The sequence below is a fragment of the Hippocampus comes genome, unplaced genomic scaffold, assembly GCF_001891065.2.
Source record: "Hippocampus comes isolate QL1 unplaced genomic scaffold, H_comes_QL1_v1.1 scaffold80, whole genome shotgun sequence".
NCBI classification, from domain to species: domain Eukaryota; kingdom Metazoa; phylum Chordata; class Actinopteri; order Syngnathiformes; family Syngnathidae; genus Hippocampus; species Hippocampus comes.
Window position 1 is genome coordinate 1,437,760 of NW_017806164.1, and position 23,625 is coordinate 1,461,384.

Here is a 23,625-nt window from a genome sequence, read left to right on the forward strand (position 1 = left end):
TTGTAATGTTGAGTTAATTGAATGTTGAATCATGTTTTTTGTTTCTATGTCAGTCAGCAAATAGGATTGCGCGGGCTGTAACGCAAGGAGGGCAGCGCTGATCTAAAGGACAGTATGCACAGACTTTATTAGGATGGCCCTCCAAACATGCATTCAGTCGCACGCATGGTATGAGGATACAATGCACAATTATTATTCTTGCAATATTTCACTTTTCAATTTGGTATTATTTGATTCTTTAATTTGTGGGCGTAACACTCCTTCGTATCAGAGCTATTGACAATTTTGTCCTTTAAGATGCATACCTGCGCAACATTAAACACATTGATATCAAAATGGTAATCTGTAAAGAAATAGCAACACCATAAATTGTCCTCCCAAGTCTGGTCAATCAAGACGGGGACAGCCAACAAAAATTCAGAGAATGGAGTTAAAAATGAGAGCAAGATAGTCGCATACACTCACAAACACAAAAAAATGAAGGCAGGCAAAGAAAAGAAAAAAACCCAGCAACTCACACATTCTCACAAAAGGAGACATGTTCATTGATCTAGAAATGATTCTAAGCCAAAAGCACCACACGTGACCTGAAAAGCACAACCACGACCTGACAGGTGTTATTCTGTGTCTAATTGTGTGTACTTTGTGAGTCTTTTGTGTGTATGTGCTTTGCGAAGTCACTTAAAAGTCTATTCTTCCCACGTGCATTGTCAAGCAAGCATGTTGCCTTTGTGTTGTAGTATGTTTTGCGTTCATGACCCTTGAGGCATAGTTCGTGTGTGAGTCTGTGTTCTTCTGCAGTACTACTTCAGGTCACTGACTCCTGTTATTTGATGTTGAAGGTTCGGCTCTACGTACACGTGTGTGTCACAGGTCTGTGGGTGTTTTGGGTGAACAAACCCTTTCTGAAAGGGTCCCTGCAGTCAACCGTGCTTTGTTTTCAGTAGATGTCATTTTGCTGGCTATCAGCCATCTTTTTAGTCACTCCATAGATGTTGAAAGCTTGAACTTACTTTTGTATTCAAGGTGAAATCCTGCAGCCACAACGCTAATGTCACTCTGAAAGTGCAAGAGAAGCTGATTGGATGTGGAGTTAAGGAGGGCAGGAGCTGTAGTTCCTGCAAAAAAATACAATAAGTAAAAACAGGATTAATGATGACAACCAATAAATAACATTTATCGTAATTTTTCATCCATCTATGCACGATACGGCTTATTTTCACGAAGGTGGTTGGTATACTGGGGTAAACCTTAAACTGGTTGGCAGCCGATTACAGCGTGCAGACAAAGACACATTCACGCTCACTTTGACACCTAAGGTTATCCTTATCTGGATCCTAATTTGCACATTTTTGGAAAGTGGGAGGAAGCCAGACCACCTGCAGAACTGTGAGGCGGATGTGCTTAAAATTCTGGCGATACATTTATATTACATACAAAACACAACACTCTGACAGTAATGTTTTCCACTCTCCAGCCTCACTTCATTCTGATAATCATGTCTTCAATGGTTTTTGTGACCATTTTCCTGGTTGCAGTCTAGAGCGGTGCATGACTGTGAGAGCTTCTAATAATCGAATATAACACGGCAAGCCTGAAGGATGAGTGAGCTAACGGAGGCACCTTTCAGTAAGAACCACAAAACATGCTAAATGAAAACCTCTGAATATTTGATTGCGATCTAGCATCGGTTCTAATTAGATTCTCGAGGTGTGCCTAATGCTGCGGCCGTCGAGTGTAGAACGGTGTTAAAAAATGCATGAACTGTGGGATTCTGGCCTTAAGAAGTCTTTACATGCCAAGTCCGTCTGGGAAAGGAGGGCGGGTGACCCGAACCCTCCAGAGACCACTAACATGGAATTGTCCCTCTATGAGGAAACCCTCATCAGCCCTCACGTTTGGTGGCAAACATCAGATCACTGTGGTTCGAGTGGGCAGCTCCCCAGTGTGTCTTGTGGAGAAGGGCAGAGTCATTTGCGTGCCTTTGTGTACGTGCGCGAGTGTGTGCTGCCCAGTGGGCGTCATGTTTCATGTGTGATAGGTATGTGACAGGTATATGCTTGGGGCAGGTCACAGTGGAAACACCGCTGGGAAATTGTAAAGGTTATCTCATTCTTTACGCCTCCCTGTCCTCTCTTCCTCCTTCCAGGCTTCACTCAAAGTACAAGTGAAGCTGCTTTGCTCTTTCTTCTCCTGCGACCCCCCCTCTCCACCCCACCCCCCGCTCACTGTTGCCACAGAGGAGGACTTCTTAACGCATCAAAAGGACATTTAAGATAATATCAGATTTCTTGTTATTACAAGTCATCCATTATGTGTCTCTGGTGTGCAGTGTTATGGGTGTGCATGTGTGTGCTTATAGATTAATAACTGTCATAGCTAATTCATCACATATACTCGCCGTGTGTGTGCACACGGCTTTAGTTTAGGTGCTGTCATATCCCATCTATCATAGACCTCGAGCTGCTCGTGTATGGGTGTGTGCATATGTGTGTATGTGTGAGGGAGGGGGTGTGAGAGGATATTGTCATACCAGAAAATGACCCTAATTTAGGAGCCGTCATGTCTCCCCCATCGTAGATCTCCAGAGAATCCCAGTTGTGCTCGGTAGCAAATGTCATCACTTGAATCTAAACAGCAAATAATGAAAATAAAACATATTTTGCATCCAAGTGTGATGCACAGCCATTGTATGAATTGGAAGTTGAAACGCAAGCATAGCGGCAGGTTCTCCCATGGAATTCAAATGCAATCAACTCCCACATATTCACCGTTCAGCGGTCACCTATTTGTGGATTTATTTTTTTTTTTCGGAACTCACCTTATCCACAGAAAACCCGCCTACTTACATTTTGTGTGACATTGCAAAAATAAATAAATAAATAAAACATACTGTTTATGGTTTTATATCTGTGTCCTTTGGGAGAACAACTCCAAAATAACAGTCTTGAAATTATCCCATTGCAACAAACATGACATCTGGGTATTAAGTCTCCTGTTTATTTAAAATTTCATGCAGCAAGCGCTAGTAAAGTAACCTTGTTGTCCCGCTGTGGGATTTAAACAGACAGCAACAACACATCATTGTACTCCCTTGGTATTTAAAAAACGTCTGCACTCTACCATCAACACTTCAACATTTGCCCAGCAGTATTTGTCTATCATGTGAATACCCGCACACCGGGTGCTATTCACACTCAGCTAATTCATCTCTTCGAGAGACCAGCGCTAGCAACATGCTATTCAGTGGTGGGCCTGACACTATAGCATTCAGTTGCATGTTCCTGTGAAGTGTGTGATTTATTTGGATAAAATGCAGTACATATTATATGTCATTTGTCACAACAAGGACAACCGTCCTGGCTCTTTGTCAGCATCCTGTTCTGTTTGTTTTTCAGTGTCTTGCAGGAGTGGAGGGCGTTCCCTCATGAGCCTCACCTGACACAAATCAGACCCCGTTACCTGTTAGGTGCCTATATATACAGTCTGCTTTGCAGACAACTGGCTGTCGTATTATTAAGCCTTGCTTACGACTCTGTTTCCAAGTGCTTCAATTTTCTAGACCACATGTGGCCCGCGAAGGCAAATCATGCATGTCAACATCAATGATCCTTGCTAAAATCCGTACCGAAATGTCGAAGTGTCATGTGAAAAACGTTGAGATTTTGCAAGAAATTTGTTATCCTGTTCACACTCACAATAACTAATCAAACAACAAATTGAATAAACGAATAATCCGTTAATTTGTTTTGCGCAAGTAATTCTATGATTTCATGAAATATACGATATGAAACATTTATTTGGTTTCACTGTCGTAACAGCCCTCCGAGGGAAGACATACAGTAACTCCAAAGTGGCACGCAGCAAAAATGAGTTGGACACCCCTGTTCTCGACGGTCTCCATTTTTACCTGTAGTTTTGTCACGTAGTTCAATGTTTCTCTTGTATTTTTTCATTGCTGTGTAGTCCTGGTTTGGTATTTTCATGTTAGATTCTCTTGTCCTTTTGGTTGACACACAATTTACATTTTCCCATTCCTTGCCTTTTGCAAGCGCTTTTGGTTTGTTCTGCATTCTCCTGATTCTTCTTTACCAGTGTCTCAACTTGTACTTTGTCGGTCTTGCATTTTGTTCATAAACCCTTTTTGTACCTAGATCTTATCCTTGTCTGTGTGAGATCCACCCCTATGCGGATTGTTCCGGAACTTAACACTCCAGCTGCTGTTGGGAGGCTAGCAAGTTTGCTTTAGAATATGCTAACAAAACCATGCTGGTCTATGCTTTTTTTTTTAAAGTAGGGTCATCATCGTTTTAGTCCAAAATAAAATTTTCTTTGGCTTTTGGGCTTGCTGAGAGGGCGCCTTTCAGCTCCCACACATGGTTATGAATTATAAATACCATTTAGCGAATACGATGTAATTAATGGTAAAGGGGTTGAATGGCATCTTCACCTGTATTCCAGCTCCTTCGCTGACATGGATTCTCCACAGACAGTTGAGACTGTTTGGGTATGGCTCTGGAAAGCCAGGAGACAATATGGTACCACGGCGTTCTGTCAGATTCCCACTGCAGGGAACTGAAGGGAAAACAGAAATGACATATTTTTCAGTAACGTTTATTAATAAAGTAGCTGAGGGAAATGACAGGCTGTTCGAAAATGTCTGTACATCCAGCCATAGAGTGTTCAAATGACTAACACAGAGCCAGGGGCGGAGAAGAAAAAGCGACTTCATGTGATTTAATAAACTGAAGTGATATTGTAATTAAAACTGTTCGCTGCAGAAATAGATTTCAAACAGACCGAGAATTTGTTGGACAGCATTTGTTTAAATCATGATTTAGTTTTTGGGAACAGTGTTTATTCCAATGGTGCAATGTCAGAGGAATATGAGATCCATTAAAAGTGCAATACATCTACAATACTCAGAGAGGTATTAATTTACAGTACTTTATGCTTATTATAATGGTTCTAGTATACAACGGTGTAGAATTTTATTCTATCACTCTGAGTGGAGTTTCTGATCATTTGCTCAATTTATTTAGTTAGATGCAAAACTAAAATATTAGAAATCATATTTTGCGGGATAATAAAAGTTAATTCCAATAGGTTAACCCAAATATGAGAAACATGTCAAGACATCACAGAGTTGAGCTATGCAACACTACAAAAACATATGTACTGTTAAACAAATCCCTTCTGACAGTATTCATCAAAACACAGCATAACTACCTTTAGAATCGATTCAAATTTTGATTCGATGTTATGGACGGCGAGGGGAAACCTCAGTGCCTTACCAATACAGCTTGGCGTTGTTGAATTCCACTGGGCCAGAGCACCTGGTACGGCCTGGCACCGGATCGCGCTGGATCCCTTCAGGAGATATCCTGGACTGCACTCGAAACGGATCACCGAGCCGGCGGAGAACTCTGACCCGATCCTTCTGCCATAGCGAGGCTCTGGCACCGAGCTACACTGACTGTCACTTGTCCGAGGCACAGCTTCAGTCGGAAGACATTCAAAGAGTATGAGAGGAAGGTATTAAAAAAACCAAACAGAATTCAATGAGCCTCATTCACCATCAGTCCTCGTGAACAGTTATCTGTCATGCTTTTAAGGGATTCCAATTATTACTTAAGTGATTAAGTATCCTTGGTGTTTCATTTACAGAGATTTCAATTCATCAACTTTGTCAGCTTTAGCTTTTTTCTCGAACCGAAGCGGAACACTACCTCCATTTCAGAATGATTAGTGTTGATGTTGCTTCATTTTGCTTTTAACTTGGTGGTCCATTTGTCATCCATTTAGCCATTCAAACGCTAACTTTGCACAAGACAAAGGCGAATGTCAAAGAGAGGAGGGAGTCACTGTTTGAATGATTCTACTTTTTAACAATCACCATTATTCTGACTAATTATCTCAAAAATACCCTCATGACATGATTGGCGTAGGAGGCCTTGATAGAAAACACTTTTGTCACATCACCTTGGTAGACAAAGTGAAAGCCCTTAGCTGGTTGGCCACTCTTGGCATTGAATCGCAGCATGATTTGATGGGAAGTTGCCAAGGGTAGCGTCTCTCCTGGGAAACACAAGTAACACAAACCCATGAATGGAGTATGCAACTGAAAATGTTTGGTTGATTTGAAAACGACTGCAGGAACAGTTACATTTGACCCACATTCTTCCAACTGCCATCATTACTCGAGCATTTGAAGGGCGTAACAATCACGACAATGTCGCAATATTAAAATTACAAAAACACATTAGCAAGTAAGTGCCTCATTATTAAGTGTTATTCGTGTTATCAGCGGAACACAGCATTGTGAACGACAAAGAGCATGATACTTTGCATCACTGAGCCAATAAGGGCACTTGCCAATCCTATTTTTTTTCTCACTGCTGTGATGTTCAAAAACACAATGTTACAATATTGTGATTTTATTTTCCCCCAATACGAGTTTGTGACATTTGGATCTTGTTACATCTTTATCGCTCCCATTATTAGATCTGTACAATACATAACATGGATCTGACTTCACACAAACTCTATCAACATTTGCAGCTCTTCATCTAACATCTCAATGTATGTGCCTGTGATTTTTTTACACACATTCACGAAAAACAAGCCAGCAATGGTAATGATGGATGGATGGATGAATGGATATAGATATATAGATCTGCTTTATCCAAAAGGCTCATTTCAAGCCAAAATTAAGTCAGTCATTGAATGTAAACTGCCCATTTCCTTCCGACTAATTGATATATCACAGTCGGAAATAAATAGCATCACAAGCCTCCATTCATCAAAAAGAACTTAAAAGCTAACCGATCGACATTGTAAATGAGCTTTTCTCACTCATTTCCAATTTGTCATGATTTAAACATCTTCTGTTTCATTGCAGGTGTCTGTAAGAAAGCTCTAGCAGAAGGGAAGTTCACTCTTGAATGTCTTCATCTTGCCATATTTTCAAAGAATCTTCCTTGACATAGTTAAATGTGTGAAAGGCACTTTGTGTTTCAACATTTAGCATACAATAATTGACAGCAGAGAGAGTTGGATTTTAGACCCATACTGATGGTATTACTGTGCGTTACGTTGACGTTTGCGGCAGATGGATTGATATGTAGATGGCAGTACAGTTCTGCTGCTTCTTCCACGGCCGAAGTGGGGCCTCTCCGTCGCTGATGCTGTCTCAAAGATAAGCCAAAATGGATTCTCACTAAACACATCACTGCCAAATATACACAGATAACAAGTGCGGGTGCGGTGATCTCACGCCCCCCCCCAAAGGTGGCTTTCTTGCAGACAATTTCATTATAGTCCTCTTCCAAAGATATGCTGAGGAACTCGTAAATATCAGGAGTTTATGGTTTCTTAAAATATATATATAAAACAGTTCAGACTGCACAAACCATTAAGAGTGAAATTTTAAAAACTACCTACTTTTTTGAGTGAGCTGGCCATTCTGCACTTCCCATTGTTAAGCAGTCAGGAAGATTTAGAAGAGACTTACTGAAAACAATAAAATGTTCAGTATTGAACTGCCACTTTCACAAAGAATTTTTTTTCCCCTCTCTGACTGGGTGAGAGTCTCAACAATTTCGGTCTCGCAGCGGCGCAAGGAAGAGGCAGTCACCCTCCTCAACATCAGAGACAAACCCGCAGGCAGGAGGAACCCGAGTCTGAACACTGGCGCAAGCCCAGGTCATGAGTGACAATCGGTCAGAACCAACAAAACTAACTTTCAAGGAAATGTATTTTGAAAAGCAGATGAGTAATATGTTGTGACAGGTTTGCAAATGAGGTAGTGAAGCCATAAAACACGATTACGATACACGTACGTGAGATCAAAAGACAGGCCTTTGGAGTTTTTAATTTTATTTTTAAAGATTCACCCCAGCCGGACCAGTTTAATTGAAGATAAACAAGCGCAGAGCTCCCACACAAATTAATATAACTAACATTCAACATAGTCCAGGGTCGTATCCGTAATTATTTGTATCTATGCCGGTTGTGGCACCCAAAAAAAAAAAAAAAAGTTGAGTACCGCTGTTGCCACGCAAATCAAATTAAAAGTGTTCTTGACCTTTTTTTATGGATTTCAACAACATTCATGAGTCCCAAGTAAAGTCCACAGTCCGAATCGTGACTCTTTTGTCTGTCCATGTGCCATATACACATGGAGCATTTGTAAATTAACTCCTGTTTCCACACATTAGAATGCTTTCATTATTTTTATGGGCACTCCCTTTCGCTTCACACTCTGCGAGCACAAATGCAATCTCGCCGCCGAGCGATGCGGAACAGAAGACGGCCTGAGTTGAGTACGCCAGCAGCAATACACAAACGTGACCAGTGAGATCCAAACCATTGGACATCATTCTAAGAAAATCTGGAGACTCCATTGGTGCGATACTAAAAATGTGTGGTGAGATGACAACTGGCTAACCACATAAGAAAGGGCCAGACCTTAAAACAATCGGGGGCAGAATCGTCTTTGGGGTATTTAATGTATTTTGAAAAGCAGATGAGTAATATGTTGTGACAGGTTTGCAAATGAGGTAGTGAAGCCATAAAACACGATTACGATACACGTACGTGAGATCAAAAGACAGGCCTTTGGAGTTTTTAATTTTATTTTTAAAGATTCACCCCAGCCGGACCAGTTTAATTGAAGATAAACAAGCGCAGAGCTCCCACACAAATTAATATAACTAACATTCAACATAGTCCAGGGTCGTATCCGTAATTATTTGTATCTATGCCGGTTGTGGCACCCAAAAAAAAAAAAAAAAGTTGAGTACCGCTGTTGCCACGCAAATCAAATTAAAAGTGTTCTTGACCTTTTTTTATGGATTTCAACAACATTCATGAGTCCCAAGTAAAGTCCACAGTCCGAATCGTGACTCTTTTGTCTGTCCATGTGCCATATACACATGGAGCATTTGTAAATTAACTCCTGTTTCCACACATTAGAATGCTTTCATTATTTTTATGGGCACTCCCTTTCGCTTCACACTCTGCGAGCACAAATGCAATCTCGCCGCCGAGCGATGCGGAACAGAAGACGGCCTGAGTTGAGTACGCCAGCAGCAATACACAAACGTGACCAGTGAGATCCAAACCATTGGACATCATTCTAAGAAAATCTGGAGACTCCATTGGTGCGATACTAAAAATGTGTGGTGAGATGACAACTGGCTAACCACATAAGAAAGGGCCAGACCTTAAAACAATCGGGGGCAGAATCGTCTTTGGGGTATTTGGACAAAGCGTGTCACATGCATGTTATTAACACACCCGGGAACGGTTTAAATTGTGAAAAATGATGTGGTCCTTGCTATTGTCCTACCTCTACAGTGGGACATTCATCATTTCAGCAACCTAAATATCAGAACCATTTTTTTCCAAGCTTTAACTCAAGCTCCTGAAGGCCAGATAGCAGAGTAGATCAACCGAGTGAAGGTTTTCAGACATGACAATGAATTAAGAGGACAGTTCTGGACAGTTCTCACAGGAATGGCTTATCATGCAAAAAAACAAAACTATGACTCTCCCATTTCTCACCTGAATGTGATCCTGCCAGCGAACTCAGCAATCGCGAGTTCTCATTGGCGCCATCGAACAGCTCCACTGAGTCGTTCATCGCAGTCTGGAAGATGGCAAACTGACCAAAAACAACTGGAAAGGAGGAAGAGGAACAGGGCGGAAAATCAGGAAATACATGTGTAGCATCAGTGCTGCAAATGTCTTCGTTTCCAATTTAAGCATACCAAACTGTGGAGGCACTGTGATGTAGTAGGAGCAGATTTGTCGACTGGTGTAGTTTAAAGGGTAGTTTGGAGACAAAACGACTCCGTCAGATCCACCGTACTGTCCACCGCATGGTGCTGCAGACACACAGAACAAGATGAATTGCAAGAATTGGGACGGTGGTAGGCTTGTGACCTCGGGCAAATGCAAAAAGTCGGTTTGCTTGTCAATTATTTACCAGGTTTACACAAATCTACAGATTGCAATGAAAATTTGTAAAAGTGGAGCACACATTCCATGTCGGTGGATCGACTCCCGGCTCTTGACTGTCCACTGTGGAAGTGTCCTTAGCAGAGAGACCGATACGCTAAATTCACACCGGGTCGGCTTTGAAAATGAGAAATTGTTCTCAACTGCCTTACCCAGCGGTTAAACAAAGGAAGCTGTTATTTAAAAAGAAAAAAAGCTGCAATGTTGATCTCGTCTCAGATTTAGCTTTTCATATCAAACCCAAATATTGTCAGTCAACAGCACTACAATTTGAGGGGGAGTGTACATCCTGTACACACACTTCAAGGTTAATTATGCAAAATGATCTTGCATGATCCTCTCCTAGTTTCGCCTGCTTGTAAGACATCACATATGCCACTGGGCTCTTTTTCAACTTGTGCGTGTACTGGCAGCTCAAGAGCGTACTCAATTTCAAGGGATTTTGTTGAAAACGGCAGTTTATTTCACTGCTGGCTTCTTGCCGCAACCTCTACCTTCTGCAAGCTCATCAAGATGATGCAAAACTCATTCATCCAATGTCCATGCTACATTTGGTGAAGGGTTATAGGATCGGTGAATCAAAATAAATGTGAACGTTGCATCCCTTCTCGTTTTGATATTCCATATTCTGCATAGTGCACCATATCCTGTGTGGGCGTGTGATGCCATTTCTCATCAACATCACAAAAGAAGGCATTGTAGACTTGCAAAAAAATGATGTGTCAGCTTTAGAACATTTTGGAATCTGTTTTTGGACAATCCCGTACCCACAGTAAACTGTAATGTTATAGACTTGCCTTCACACACACAAAATGGATCTTGTTCACTGGCTGTAAAATGCAACCGCATTCGTGAGCCAAATTCAGATTTTACACAGACAGCCAGTACAAACTGACTGCTGGAGTGTCAGCCAAGTTAAAATGTGATCCTCGATGTATTTGGCTTTTAACACATTTTTCAATTTATTCTAATGGTACAAAAAAAAAGGGGGAGGGGGCATTGACTTTAATTGTGTGTTTTGAGTTTCTCTTCTTTTCCGTAGTTAGCACCAACATCCTCATTACACTAAAAGTTGGTTTCTCAAATCTTATTTTTATGTAAAAAAAAAAAAAAAGATAGCTGCATTTGGCCAAAACATCTTTTAAAGTAACTTTAAAAATAAAACACTCTGCTCTAAGATGATTATTTGTAAATTAAAAATGTCATCGGGCAGTACAGGTTAAATACAGCCAAATAATCAGTGTGTTATTGTAAAAAGGTGATGTTAAAATTAGATCAAAAGAGTGAAACATGTAAAGATGTTTTTTTTTAATGACACGTGCATTGAAATATGGAATTTGGCCTCTGCCTTTGAACCAGATTTTGAATAACTCGAACATGAAGAAGCAGGATGCAGATGTTAAGAGTCCTGCAGACTGGCTGCAACTATTCTGTGAACCAAAAGAGTGCCACCACAACACATTTCTTGATTTGCACATATATTACGGTGTCACCTGCTCGGATGCTCATGCGCGCGCACACACACACACACACACACACACACACACAATATAAACATAAGCCTGAGGGTTAAAAAAAATCTATATCAGCCTTCTGTTTATATGACCCTCGGGCATATGTTTAGATTGTGTGTGAGTGAGTGTTGACATTTGTGTGAATAATGCGCATTGAGTGAAGCGGTGAAAAAGTCTACCAAATAACCCATCGGGACTTTTAAGGATCATCCTTCAGCGACATCCCACAACGTGACCCTGAAGTGGTCATTTTACTTGCACACGGTAGCAAGCAGATGAACTGGAGATGCGTAGCGGTCCCGATCCAAGAAGTGAGCAGTGGCGCTGTGCTGATCACTCTGCATGCGCCGCACCTGAGCTCCTTCAATAACATTTCAAAAACGACATCAGTGAGCTGAGCACACGTGCTGAGCTATCACAAGCTTTGCATAAGAATGGGAAGCCTAGATGAGGATCACTTGCATAGATCAACTCGGCAGGGAAAACAAAACCAAAAAAAAAAAAACATAGCTGGAATTGTTTTCGTTGCAATTTCCAACAGAGCAGATGCATTTGTTGGCCTGTGGTCCCCCACTTTGCCGTCTCCATTCCCTTTTGCTTCATAAACCATCAGAGTAATCATCCACTTTCTTTCTGCTCCTCTTCATCTTCCACACCGACTGATATTTTCTCCATTGATTCGTGCTGTGATGCTGCATTCTAACCCTGGGGTCTGAAGGTGTGTTCTTCATCTACCCACAATCTCCCAGTGGTGTTGCTCCAGGCTCAGGTGCTAAAAAGCTTCCACACAAATGGTCTTTGATCACTCATGCTCACAACACGCTGAAACACACACACTTTGGAAGGCTTACTTCTCATGGTCATTCAGTCTCCAACAAACATGCACCCGTGCACACACAAGCGCACATATAAACCGTTTCCTGCTAAAAAAAGGCAACACCGTAAAAGAAAAAGTGTAAAAATGTCCCAGAGTGTTAAAGTTATCTTGTAGCACCTCCTGCAGTTTTTCGAAAACTAGCTAATAAAATTGTTATTGCGCCTTTAATTTTCCAGGGATTAGATTCATCTCAGGAAAGAAAATAACCTCAAACTATTGAGTCTTGCACACCCACACTTTAACAAACAGACACGTATTATTGTTACAAAGCAAGGCCTATATATAAAGCACAGTCGGTTTCACAGTGCATGTTTGATGAAAGGGATTAAACACAATTACTGTATTATGATGTGTCTATACATTGAATGTGATAACAAATAGCAACAGCACAGCTGATAGATACGGGTTGGGCGAGGGTTGTGAACACCAAAAAGGTTCTCTACAACTATCTGTGCGAAACATTAGTGGTGAAAACGTTTTAAACAAGGTATGCCGGAACAAGGTTCGACTGTACGAGACAGCAACATACACATGTGCGCATAAACATAGAGTAGACCACACTCACACAGGTGAACTATTTTAACATTAGTAAAATTTGGACCAAAATGCCGATTCATAAATGGAGCATTCAGTTATTGTTACTGTGCTTGTATGTACATGCATGTACGTGAGTATCCTGCATCGAGGTAGAAGTTACAGCCCTCGTGCGAGTGCGCGCGCACAAACACACACACACACACACACACACACACACACATATTCTAAACCCAAATAAGGAATGAGAGAGAGAGAGAGAGAGAGAGAGAGAGAGAGAGAGAGAGAGAGAGAGAGAGAGAGAGATTCTCAACAGTCACTAAGAATTTCGTCTTCTTTTCAACGCTCTTAGTTACCATGGGAATGAAGAAAAGAGCATTTTGAGATGGAAGGTGGGTGTGTGTTAAAGAGAGAGAGAGAGAGAGAGAGAGAGAGAGAGAGAGAGAGAGAGAGAGAGAGAGAGAGAGAGAGCGCAGAGCACAACACAGTAAATGAGACAGACAGATGAGGCAGTAGGAAGGGAGTGCAGGAGGGTTGTGCGAAGTCATTACATGCGGAGGGAAAAGAAAAAGGGGCTGAGCAAGGGGACGAAAGGTGAAACGAGAGAAGACGGAGGGAGTGTAAGTGGAGCTGTATTATTTAAGGGGGTCTCAACCTGTCTAATGAGCTTGGTCTAAGAGCCCCCAGGAGCTGGCCCTAGACACAGAGACAAAGAACAGAAAACCAAGTGCCCAAACTATGCGGTGAGAAAAGTCAATGTGGAGAAGAATAGAAGCGATCGAAATGGAAGGAATTAGTAAGTCGAATGGTGTTGAATGGATTGTTTCAGGAACGGAAGTAGTGGCACTTTAATCAAAGCCCTTGTTGTGGGAACAGAAAGTGGACAAAAACTAAACGGCGATCGAAACTTACATTCGCACAATAGAATGAGAACCAAATCCAGATGTGTGGGAAAAATCAGCATACCTTCAAGAACTGATTACGACAGTTTCCTTAATTTGTACATTATTTTAGCTTGTAGGGATGTGTAAAACAGTTATATTAATCAACTGATCTTGAAGAATGATTTTAATCACCTTTGATTTTTGATTGTTTCCATCTTGAAGTAATGGAGTTCACTAATTGGTTACAAGCAGCAGAAGTGCTGCTCATTCACTCTCAAGGTGTTTGTGGTCTAAAGAAGATTAGCTTGAGCTACATTCACCCACCATATGTAGTGGCCGAGGAAAGCGCCATTGCTGAGGGGTGATAGCGAGACCCAAATTAAAAATAAATGAATATAAATGGGACGTGAGATGCTTTTTTTATTGCTTGATGCACGATAGGTCAATTATCGTTCATATGTGGGATTTGTGCCTCCTTGTGGAGTCAATGGAGCAGTAGAAACGTCGTAGACGATTTTGGATCAATAAGGAAGACAACATGTTGGATATAGTTTAACAAGTTAGCCTTATGTGAACGCAATCACTGTATAAATAATATCAAGACTGTATCATGATTTTTCTCATTTTTGTAAAGCAAGATTTATTTAAACTCTCAGGTTCAATGATTCTAATTCTTATTTGTTGATTTCTTATTTTCTCACAATGCAATATATTTGAAAGAACCCATTTCGGTGTGTTTTTCCTCAGCATGCGTGCATGTGTGTGTGTAAGGGTTTGGTCACGGGGGCTCTCTCACAACGTACCATTCAGACTCGCAACGCCACTGACGTCAATGTCCAGGTTTAGCGAATGAAATGTCTGGTGTGAGTAGAATGGTTTTTGACAAAACTCGTGTAATACAGCCGCTTATTCAGTTACAAGAGGCTTGAAGGAGAAGCTTAGGTTGGGTCAGAACCCCGTGACGTGGGCTTTCATCATACGATTACAATATCAATACTTAGCTTATGCTCATAATGTATCTCACTCAATATTTCATTCAAATAATCTCCTTAAATGACTATTTATCGAGCTAAAAGCAGAACTGCTGACGGAAGCCATGCGAGTGATCAATTTAAATTGTTGTTTTACTTTCAACCGCTGGTGAAAAAGAACAACAAAGAACACACTGCAGCACGGTTGTCCTTGTAAAACATCTTTTCATTGTGTGCTCCTGAATTACAAATGACAGTGTCTTTGTGTATGAAACAGCCAAGTAGAAAGCAAAGGCGATGCTTTTATCTTGATAAAAGGTCAATGGATGTGAACATGAAATAAAGCCACTTTCGTTATTTGCTGTTGGTGTGAAAACATACTGTACGTCAAATCCTTCCGCCCAGCCATTCCTGCTTTGACAATCTTTTAAGCTTGATTAAAAAAAAAGGCTGAGAGGTATATAATTTAACATATTTTAGTGTGTTATAATTGCGCCTTGATTGTTAGCCTGGACTTATCTACAGAGGCAGTGATATTAGCATTAGTAGTATTCAAGTAAGAGTACTGTTCCTTCAGAATAATATGACTCCATCCATCCATCCATCTATTTTCTGATCCACTTATCCTCACGAGGGTCACGGGCATGCTAGAGCCTATCCCAGTTGTCTTCAGGCAGTAGCTGGGGGACACCCTGAACTGCTTGCTAGCCAATCGCAGGGCAGACATAGATGAACAACCAGCAGCGCTCACACTTACACCTAGGGACGATTTAGAGTGTTACATTAACCTGAACTGCAAGTTTTTGGAATGTGGGAGGAAACCGGAGTACCCGGAAAAAACCCACGCAGGCACAGGGATAACCTATAAACTCCACACAGAAAGGCCGGAGCCGGAAGCGAACCCTGCCCCTCTGCACTGTCGACAGAAATACAAGTAGCGAGCATAATGTAACTCAATGTAAAGGAGTAAAAAAAAAAAAAAAAAAAAAAAAAAAAGCATTGTTCTTTATAAAATAGTAAACTTTGTTGCATTAAAACTACTCTGACAAGTACAATTTATTATAAAAAGTTACTTGAATCCAAATAACAGATAGCTGGTTCCCACCCACTTCCGCTTATGTGTGCCTCCGGGTCAGATTACTGTCTTTGATAATTCTGAGCTCCCCTTCCGTACACATTCAAACAAAGGACACACACACACTTTATATGACAAATACACTGCAAATGACCATTTGGCAGGTGTCACTTGCTGGGCTCTGTCGGCCATTAATCAAATAGACAGTTTTGACAGTTTGGCCTTCCAATCCATGACAAAATCTGTCTCAGATGTTCACACAAGGGCACGCACACACACACAAGCACATACACGAAAGCAGCCACCGGTTGGACCACTTATTTTATGAATATTCAGAGAAAAAGCAACAACACACAAGACAAACTGGAATACAACTAAAACAGTAGAATATTATGTAATGGCTCGTGAGTAGGGGCTGCACTGCAATATTCTTAAAATGTGCACGTGTCATTTACACAAGTCGCATCGTATTAAATAATACAATTTTTCATTAAAAAAAAATAAATTAAATGAGTTAGCATGTTGGTGTGGACCTCAACAACCATTTCAGTTTCACAAATGGCCCCATTCAAAAAATGAACTGACCACCCTAATTAAGCACAGTTCTTTGACGCAGCAGTCTGGTTTCCAATCTCACCTAAAGATATATAATTCGATGGAGCTTCTCGTCAGTGCCCCCCCTACCACCATGCTCGGTCACTGCCATCACTCCGCGAGTGAGGTCGCTTACCGGGGAGCCAGCCAAGTCAAGCCAGCCGCCAAAATAATTGTTCATAGGCTACTATGCGCCGTGAAGGCCAACTTCAAAACAAAAGTCTAGTGATACTGGACATAAATAGCAACGCATTGCAAGGCTCTTATTTTTAAATTGGCCTTGGGAAATAATTGTTGTGCTGGCTGCATACCACTTGTGTGCATCACTGATTATTACCGACACTCAGGAGGTAATTGTCAATGCGTATATTTCCATGTGTGTTTGTGTGTATGTTATGAACTTCAAAAAGGCCTGGGTATTCTTAAAAGGTACTTGACGCTTTTGACGTCAGGGCTCTTCAGTTCTCTCCTCCCAGCATCCCTTTATGGACCTCGCTTTCTGCACTGAGAGCGCAAAAACTGTTCCCATTGAGTTGGATGTACAGAATTGTCCAAAATGCCTTGATTCATTCTGTATTTTTGTCCATATTGTACTATATAAGTGGTGTGCCACTTTATCCGGTTCGTATGTGTGCAACAATGTGTTGAACCACAAATCTGTCCTACCTTTACATGATGGCAGAGCCTTGTCCCACACCGGCTTCCCGTCATGCCCCATCACACAGGTTATTGTTTGACCGCCCACTGTTGTGTAGCCATGGTGACAGTTATAGGACACCTGAGATCCCAGTTTATAGTCATAGCCGGTCCGACTAGCATTCATGATGTTACCAGGATCAAAACAGGCCTCCCTTGGCTTTTCTGAAAGAAATAAAAAAAGAGTTTTGTGCATTTAGAAAATCATACACTGTGCTATAAAACCCGATAAGATGCATCTTGCTCAAGGTACTAATTTTTAATTAGTATCCTTCAAGGGTGTGATTGCCAGTCTTTATGACCACAGACAGTCTTGAACGTACTTGAACAGAAATACTTACTGTACTTAAGCAGCATTTCCAAATATTTGCATTTCACTTTGTTATTCATATTTCCGGCAACTTTCACTTTTAGCCCAATAAATAAAATGTACACTTTCACTCCAATACATTTCTGCTAACCATCTGTGTTACTCCATTCTACACAATAAAATCTGAATAAACTGTTAGTTGACGCAGTGCCTGAACTGCAGAACACAAAGAAGAACAACAGCCCTGCCTGTACAGATCGCGATCGACCGGTAGCCCGCGGACTGGTCCCAAGTCGATGACGAGGGGTGAAAAGGGAAATTGGTGATAACTCCGCGTCAGGTCTCTACCAAGGTAGGCAGAGATTTCCTTCTCACAAACTCACAAACTCCTGTATCTACTTTATTTTTCGGTTTCGTTCATGTTGGGGGCCGTTATGTCTGTTGAATTGTGTCATGCGTGTGTACGAGCGTGCGTGTGTGTGAGTGTATGCGTGCACATGCGGTAATGGGTCGATCGTGAGAGGTTGCTGGCTTGAAAAGTAGATATTCGGTCAAAAAAGGTTGGGAACCCATGAGTTTAGGATACCAGTAGGGGGAGGTCATGAAAATGAGGTTGTTGGTAATCAGGAACCCTTTAAATTATATGCGCACACCAGGAGTGTGCCTCTGTCGCTCTTTCCAGCTTGAGACCAACAGACACAAATGTCTATCATTGTGAAACTGCAAATTCTGGAAACCAAGCTCTCCTAACTTTTGAGAACGAGACTAAATGTATAATCAAAGTAAGCAAGAGCAATTTCTTGAAATGTTTTACTCTTCTCTTGATTGATTTAGTGGCTGCTATCAAGCGGGCACTATGAAGTTCACTCTCTATTTGTTGATTTGATTGGATGTGACAGGCAAAACGAGACCCTTTACAACATATTCCCTCTCCTCCATTTCAGTTTTCATGGAAGAACAAGGGGCTAATGAGAGTACGATAAGAAGCAAGAGTGATGGAGTACAAAGAGGAACTCAAACAATGTCAAAAACCGTCTGAGTTCGAAATGACAGTTTTGGCCCAGCTTGTTTGCTTTCCTGTGATTGCCCAGCAAAGAATGGTAGGAAAAAAAGGGAAGGCTGAGAGAGAGAAAGAGAGATGAGGAAGGAGTGGTAGAACAAATGAAAAGGGGGGGGGGTGATTAAGGTTGCATTTTAATTAGAGTGATGGCAGATGAAAGGTAATGAATTAATGACAAAAGTACAGAGGTGTGAGGTAGCCTGGCAAGGCAGACAACAGAGGGGGAGATAATCGTTTTTAATTACACATGAATGGAGTGAGATAGACACAAAAAAAAAAATGAAGGATTTTTATAAAACTTGACAGAGGAGATATAGGCTGCAGTGCGATGATGAAGTCATAATCAGCTTCACTTTGACAATGGCTGTTAAATCACCACCAGTCAAGCGGCTGCTGGAAAACCAAGATGAGTCACAATCTGTGGAGGTAAACAACACACGGGCTGATGCGGAAAATCATGCCCATTTCGCTGAAAAAGCCTCATGACGAGAACCCGAAATGAATCTGGTTGGCAGCTTTAAATATTAGCCGGTCTACAGATGAAACACCTCTGTGTTGACATTTTAAAATTTATGCCAAGTTAAAAAAAAAAAAAAAAAAAAAAAGCATCATCCTGGTAATACAGGAGATCAAATGCACAAAGTTGTTCACAAGAGATAGGATGTATCTTTGATTTGTGCCACAGCCCAGAGACAAATAATCCTAATTTATACCCTCGAGCATCATGTAAAGGTGATCTGGTTTACGGATGAAGGCTTGGAAATATCACTATTGATTGAGAAGACTTTCAGCCAGCTGGAAGTCAACAAAAATCACAGCCCTGGCGACTGAAGTTGCTTCTGCTACACTGGTCTTGCTGTGATCCAAACATAGGCCGACCAACCACGTTATTAGTTCGTGGTCCAACTGCATCCAAAACAGGGGGACAAACATCAAACACATCCCTGCTGATATTTATTTAACATGCTCATTCTTGCAGTGTACTATGCTGCATCAAAATGGGAAACATTTCTAATGATCAGTACTCTGGTTTGGTATATGTACATGAGTGAAACAAAGCAGGAAGCAACATTTCCACATCAAAACGTCATAATTACAGTGGACATACATTAAAGCAGTGTTTTTCAAACTTTTTTGGGCTAAGGCACACTTCTTTCATTGTTAAAATCTCGCAGCACACCACTAGCTAAATGTGAACAAAAAAAAACGCTTATTTGAATAATGAACGTGTTATATTGTTACTATAACCGTTTTTAACATTGAAGAATGACGTTATAACAGCTTGAATTGGAATCAAATGAACACAAAGAAAAAAGTATTTTCTCATCCTTCATATTTATTGTTTCACCGTCGTCCTGCATTTCTGCGTCACAAATTCGCTTGTCTCTCGTCGAAACACAAGGCAATTGGCTAGCTGTTGCTGCTCCCTAGCGGTATGGGAGGGTACTACACGATTACTTTCTGGGCGACAGGCACACAGGCATACAAATTGGATATTTTCCCGCAGCACACCTGACAATGTCTTGCGGCACACTGGTGTGCCGCGGCACAGGGGTCGAAAAACACTGCATTAAAGTCTACACACCTATAGAAAAATTACCTCTGATGGTGTCAATCAAAACTGAGCCTTCAAAATGTTATTTTTTTCCCTCCTGATTATTTATCACAGACCTGAGTTTCAGAGGTTTCCAGGAAAACATGGTGAGGTTGAATAATAATCCATAACCCAAAGTGTTACAGAAATGACACTTGTTTGTGTACGTGTATATACACTTATAAAAAAAAACAATAATAAAAAAGGAAGAAGGAGTGATTACTGAAAAGTAAGCTCCACTAATGAAACTGAAGACTTAAAACGTAAGTCTTTTCGCAAATACATGACAGTTCTTTACCATAAGATTTCTTACATTACAATTCTCAAGTGTTCCAAAGTCATCTTGTCCAATGGACTGATTCTGTTTCCTTAATTTAACATTGGGGGAGGGGGAGGGGGGGGCTGATGAATGAAGGGGGAAAAAAATCGCCTACTGGAACAACTTGTCTTTGAGTTCTGATGGTCTACAGCACCACTAGGTTGCCTTTACCCACACTTTTACACAAAGATCTGTAAAATTCAGGCTTTGCCTACAAAATGATCGGACCCTTATAAAACAAAGACGGTATTGCTAAGATGTAGTTTTACCTCTGAACTCAATGGCGAAGCCAGACATGCCCAGTGAGGCGTCCGATCGGAATGCCAGGAAGAGACTGTTCCCACTGCTCTCGATGCGATCTGGGGCTTGGTTGCCTTGGAGACTTGCCAGGAGAGGCCCATTCGAGTCTTCGCCCTCGTAAATGTGCAGGAAGTCATAACTGGGCTCCATGTTGAAACTGATCGAAGCACAACAGATCGATTGTATCAAAATAGTTGGAATAACTGCCATTCACCATGATGTGTTTTTCATGCATTTGAATAACTGGAATCTTTTCATGGGACCGACTTGACTAGAAAGGAATAATTGATAAGATGATCGAATTTAAGTATACTTCAAAGGTAGCTGGTTAAAATAGCCATAATATTTGCACTGTGCAAATTGTTATGCCACGGGTGTGAGTGGTGTTTTGTGTGATGACACCTTGCCCAGTTTCCACAAGTGCTACGCTTGTTACAAGAGCACACCTGCTGCTCAGTCAAGGGCCTCTTCATTACCTAGCAAGGAGTGTTCTCCACCGATACTTTATCAACATCACGTCACCACCTGACATATGCGGCCATAACACCACGAGGCACTTTTTACCAGCAACAAGCTACTTTTAGCTTTTCATATAGAGATCTGTCAACAATGATGTCCGACCTTCTTGGCACTACTGACCTCTTATTTCATTTATGAGCATTTTTTTTTTTTTTTTTTTAGTTACAATGTAAAAACTGCCAAACATTCCTTTTTCAGTCTTGTTAATTTCCAAAATGACACTGCTAGCCTTTCCATAGAACATTTATGGAAACGTTTCAGCAATTAGCAACCCAATTAACAACAAGGTAAAATCATTTTAGCCAAAACCAGAGAATTTGTTTTGCCTGGTTTTCTCTTGCGAGTCAACATATAATTGGATGAAATTAAGTCTAAAAGCATGAGTTTCAACAAATTTACCCATGAACCTTTATCCAAAGTAGTCAATTGTTTAGCAGGAAATGCTTCTGTGATACCCTCCAGCCCCCAAATCACACATACAGGTTTATGAGAATGTATATGATAAGGCATAAAAAGAATGCACACATACACACACATACACGCACACTCATCAACACATGTCAAAATGTTCACCCTGCGAGCAATTATGTTAGTCTTCGCATCCACCTGCCAGTTAAACACACAACATACTTCTATGTTTTCTGTTGGAGTCCACTTTTATCCTTGTTTTGATTCTCCACCTGTCTACACTTTGTAGTTAAGATGGAAGTCGTGTGTTGTGTGTGAGTGTGACACCTGTGTAAATTAAATTGCATTGTACGTTCATCTTTTTTATTTTTTTATACCACAACGCATATAACCGCTGCCAAGCAGCTATTTATTTATTTTTTTTACTTCACAAGTCCTTTGTTGTAATCGAGAAGTCATCCAGATTAGTGATGAGATTAATTCATGATATATAAATGATATCATTCAGGTTAAGAAACAAAGAGGTCGTTTACAATGGGTACACCATTTGGTGATAATCCACTGAGAAATAATAGCTAATAACAGCTAATAGAGTAGCCAAGTGCTTCTCTGTTGCACTGACATTATTGCCCCTATTTTCGTGCCTGGCGCAAGTGTAGCACCATCTAATTACATGTACAGGTGGAGTTTTCTATCTTTTGGTATTTTCCTAGATCCAAGCAGGGAAAAGGGGTGTTTGCGCCATTGTGGGTAGAACGCTCCCCTCATTCGCCTCATTTCAACCTACTGTACGAGCCATGTAGAAAGTATATTTAACAGGAACTGCAAGACGATCAGACTGCTGTGGATGGGCACTTGGAGAACACCATCCATCTCAGATCATGTGTCCGTGTGTGAGGGTTAGGGTTACTGAGGTTGTTGTAACCCTAGGGTTGTTGTTTATTATTTAAGCCTTTAACACAAAGCTAAAGTGCACATCCAGACTTAGATATTTATTTTGTCACTTTATACAGGAATGATTTAACCTGAGTCGTGCTACAGATGGGCTTCCGCCTTCAGACAGACACATTTCATACATCCCCCCCATTCCCATGTACCAATACATGCTGCGTCAAGTCCTGAGGTGCACCAGTGCCATCCACCAAATTCCCAAACACAGTAAATTACACTTGCCCCAGCATGAAAATGAAGATGCACCCGATTTTATGCTACGCCTGTCTATTAAAAAGGCCCCATGAGTCCGAACCAAGGCTGTGCTTGAGAAATTTATTTGATTTTAACATGCATGTTATAATTCATAAAAGACAAAATGTCATTTTAGCAATTTACACTTTCATGCTTGAGAAGATGCACAGTTATATGCATGTCACCCTGTTCTTGGTAAAATATTTACTTTTTCTTCTATGGTCTATGTGCCCATTTCTAACAGCACTATCTATAACGGGATAATACCTAATGTAATCAGCCAGTGTGATCACTTGCAAGGTTAACATAAGCCCTGTGAATGCTAAGGCCTGTATTTATATCTGATTTAGCAAGAGCTTAACGCCACATAAGCTCCTCCGTACTGACAAAGCATTAAGGTGATCCTTGCAAATACATTTTTCTGTACAACCACATTCTAAGTATAAATGTCATGAAATGACAATGCAGACAGAGTGCTAACATTCAGTAGAGATCCGTTATAATCTTAGCAAAGCATTCAAGCCACAAAAGCCACTGTAATCATTATGCAATTTTAATTAGCAGAAAGATTTGTAGAACATACAGTGCGTACTCTGGAGAGACCATAAAGTCAAAGTATCGTAATCAGTAAGAACATTTATTTCATTTTACAATAAATGGAATTGTTATAAATAATTGTTCCCTTGATTGTGGACTGTGCTTAAACTTGACTCATTGTATTGGGCGAGCATAACTGCCAGTGGGTGGCGGGTGTGCTGGAGG

The 23,625-nt window shown here is 40.9% G+C and overlaps 1 protein-coding gene across 2 annotated transcripts in view; it reads right to left on the reverse strand.

Moving 5' to 3' along the window:
- Positions 1–23,625, reverse strand: part of LOC109531522 (CUB and sushi domain-containing protein 1) — a 345,015-nt gene that overhangs the window by 55,905 nt on the left and 265,485 nt on the right. For both annotated transcript variants that reach the window (XM_019895847.1, XM_019895846.1), the window contains exons 31-39: positions 20,721–20,908; positions 17,139–17,333; positions 9,774–9,890; positions 9,568–9,681; positions 5,983–6,078; positions 5,295–5,498; positions 4,451–4,575; positions 2,534–2,630; positions 1,014–1,118 (exon numbers count right to left, since the gene is read on the reverse strand). In XM_019895847.1, the coding sequence (XP_019751406.1) occupies positions 1,014–1,118; positions 2,534–2,630; positions 4,451–4,575; positions 5,295–5,498; positions 5,983–6,078; positions 9,568–9,681; positions 9,774–9,890; positions 17,139–17,333; positions 20,721–20,908 (1,241 nt within the window). The remainder of the gene's footprint in view (positions 1–1,013; positions 1,119–2,533; positions 2,631–4,450; positions 4,576–5,294; positions 5,499–5,982; positions 6,079–9,567; positions 9,682–9,773; positions 9,891–17,138; positions 17,334–20,720; positions 20,909–23,625) is intronic.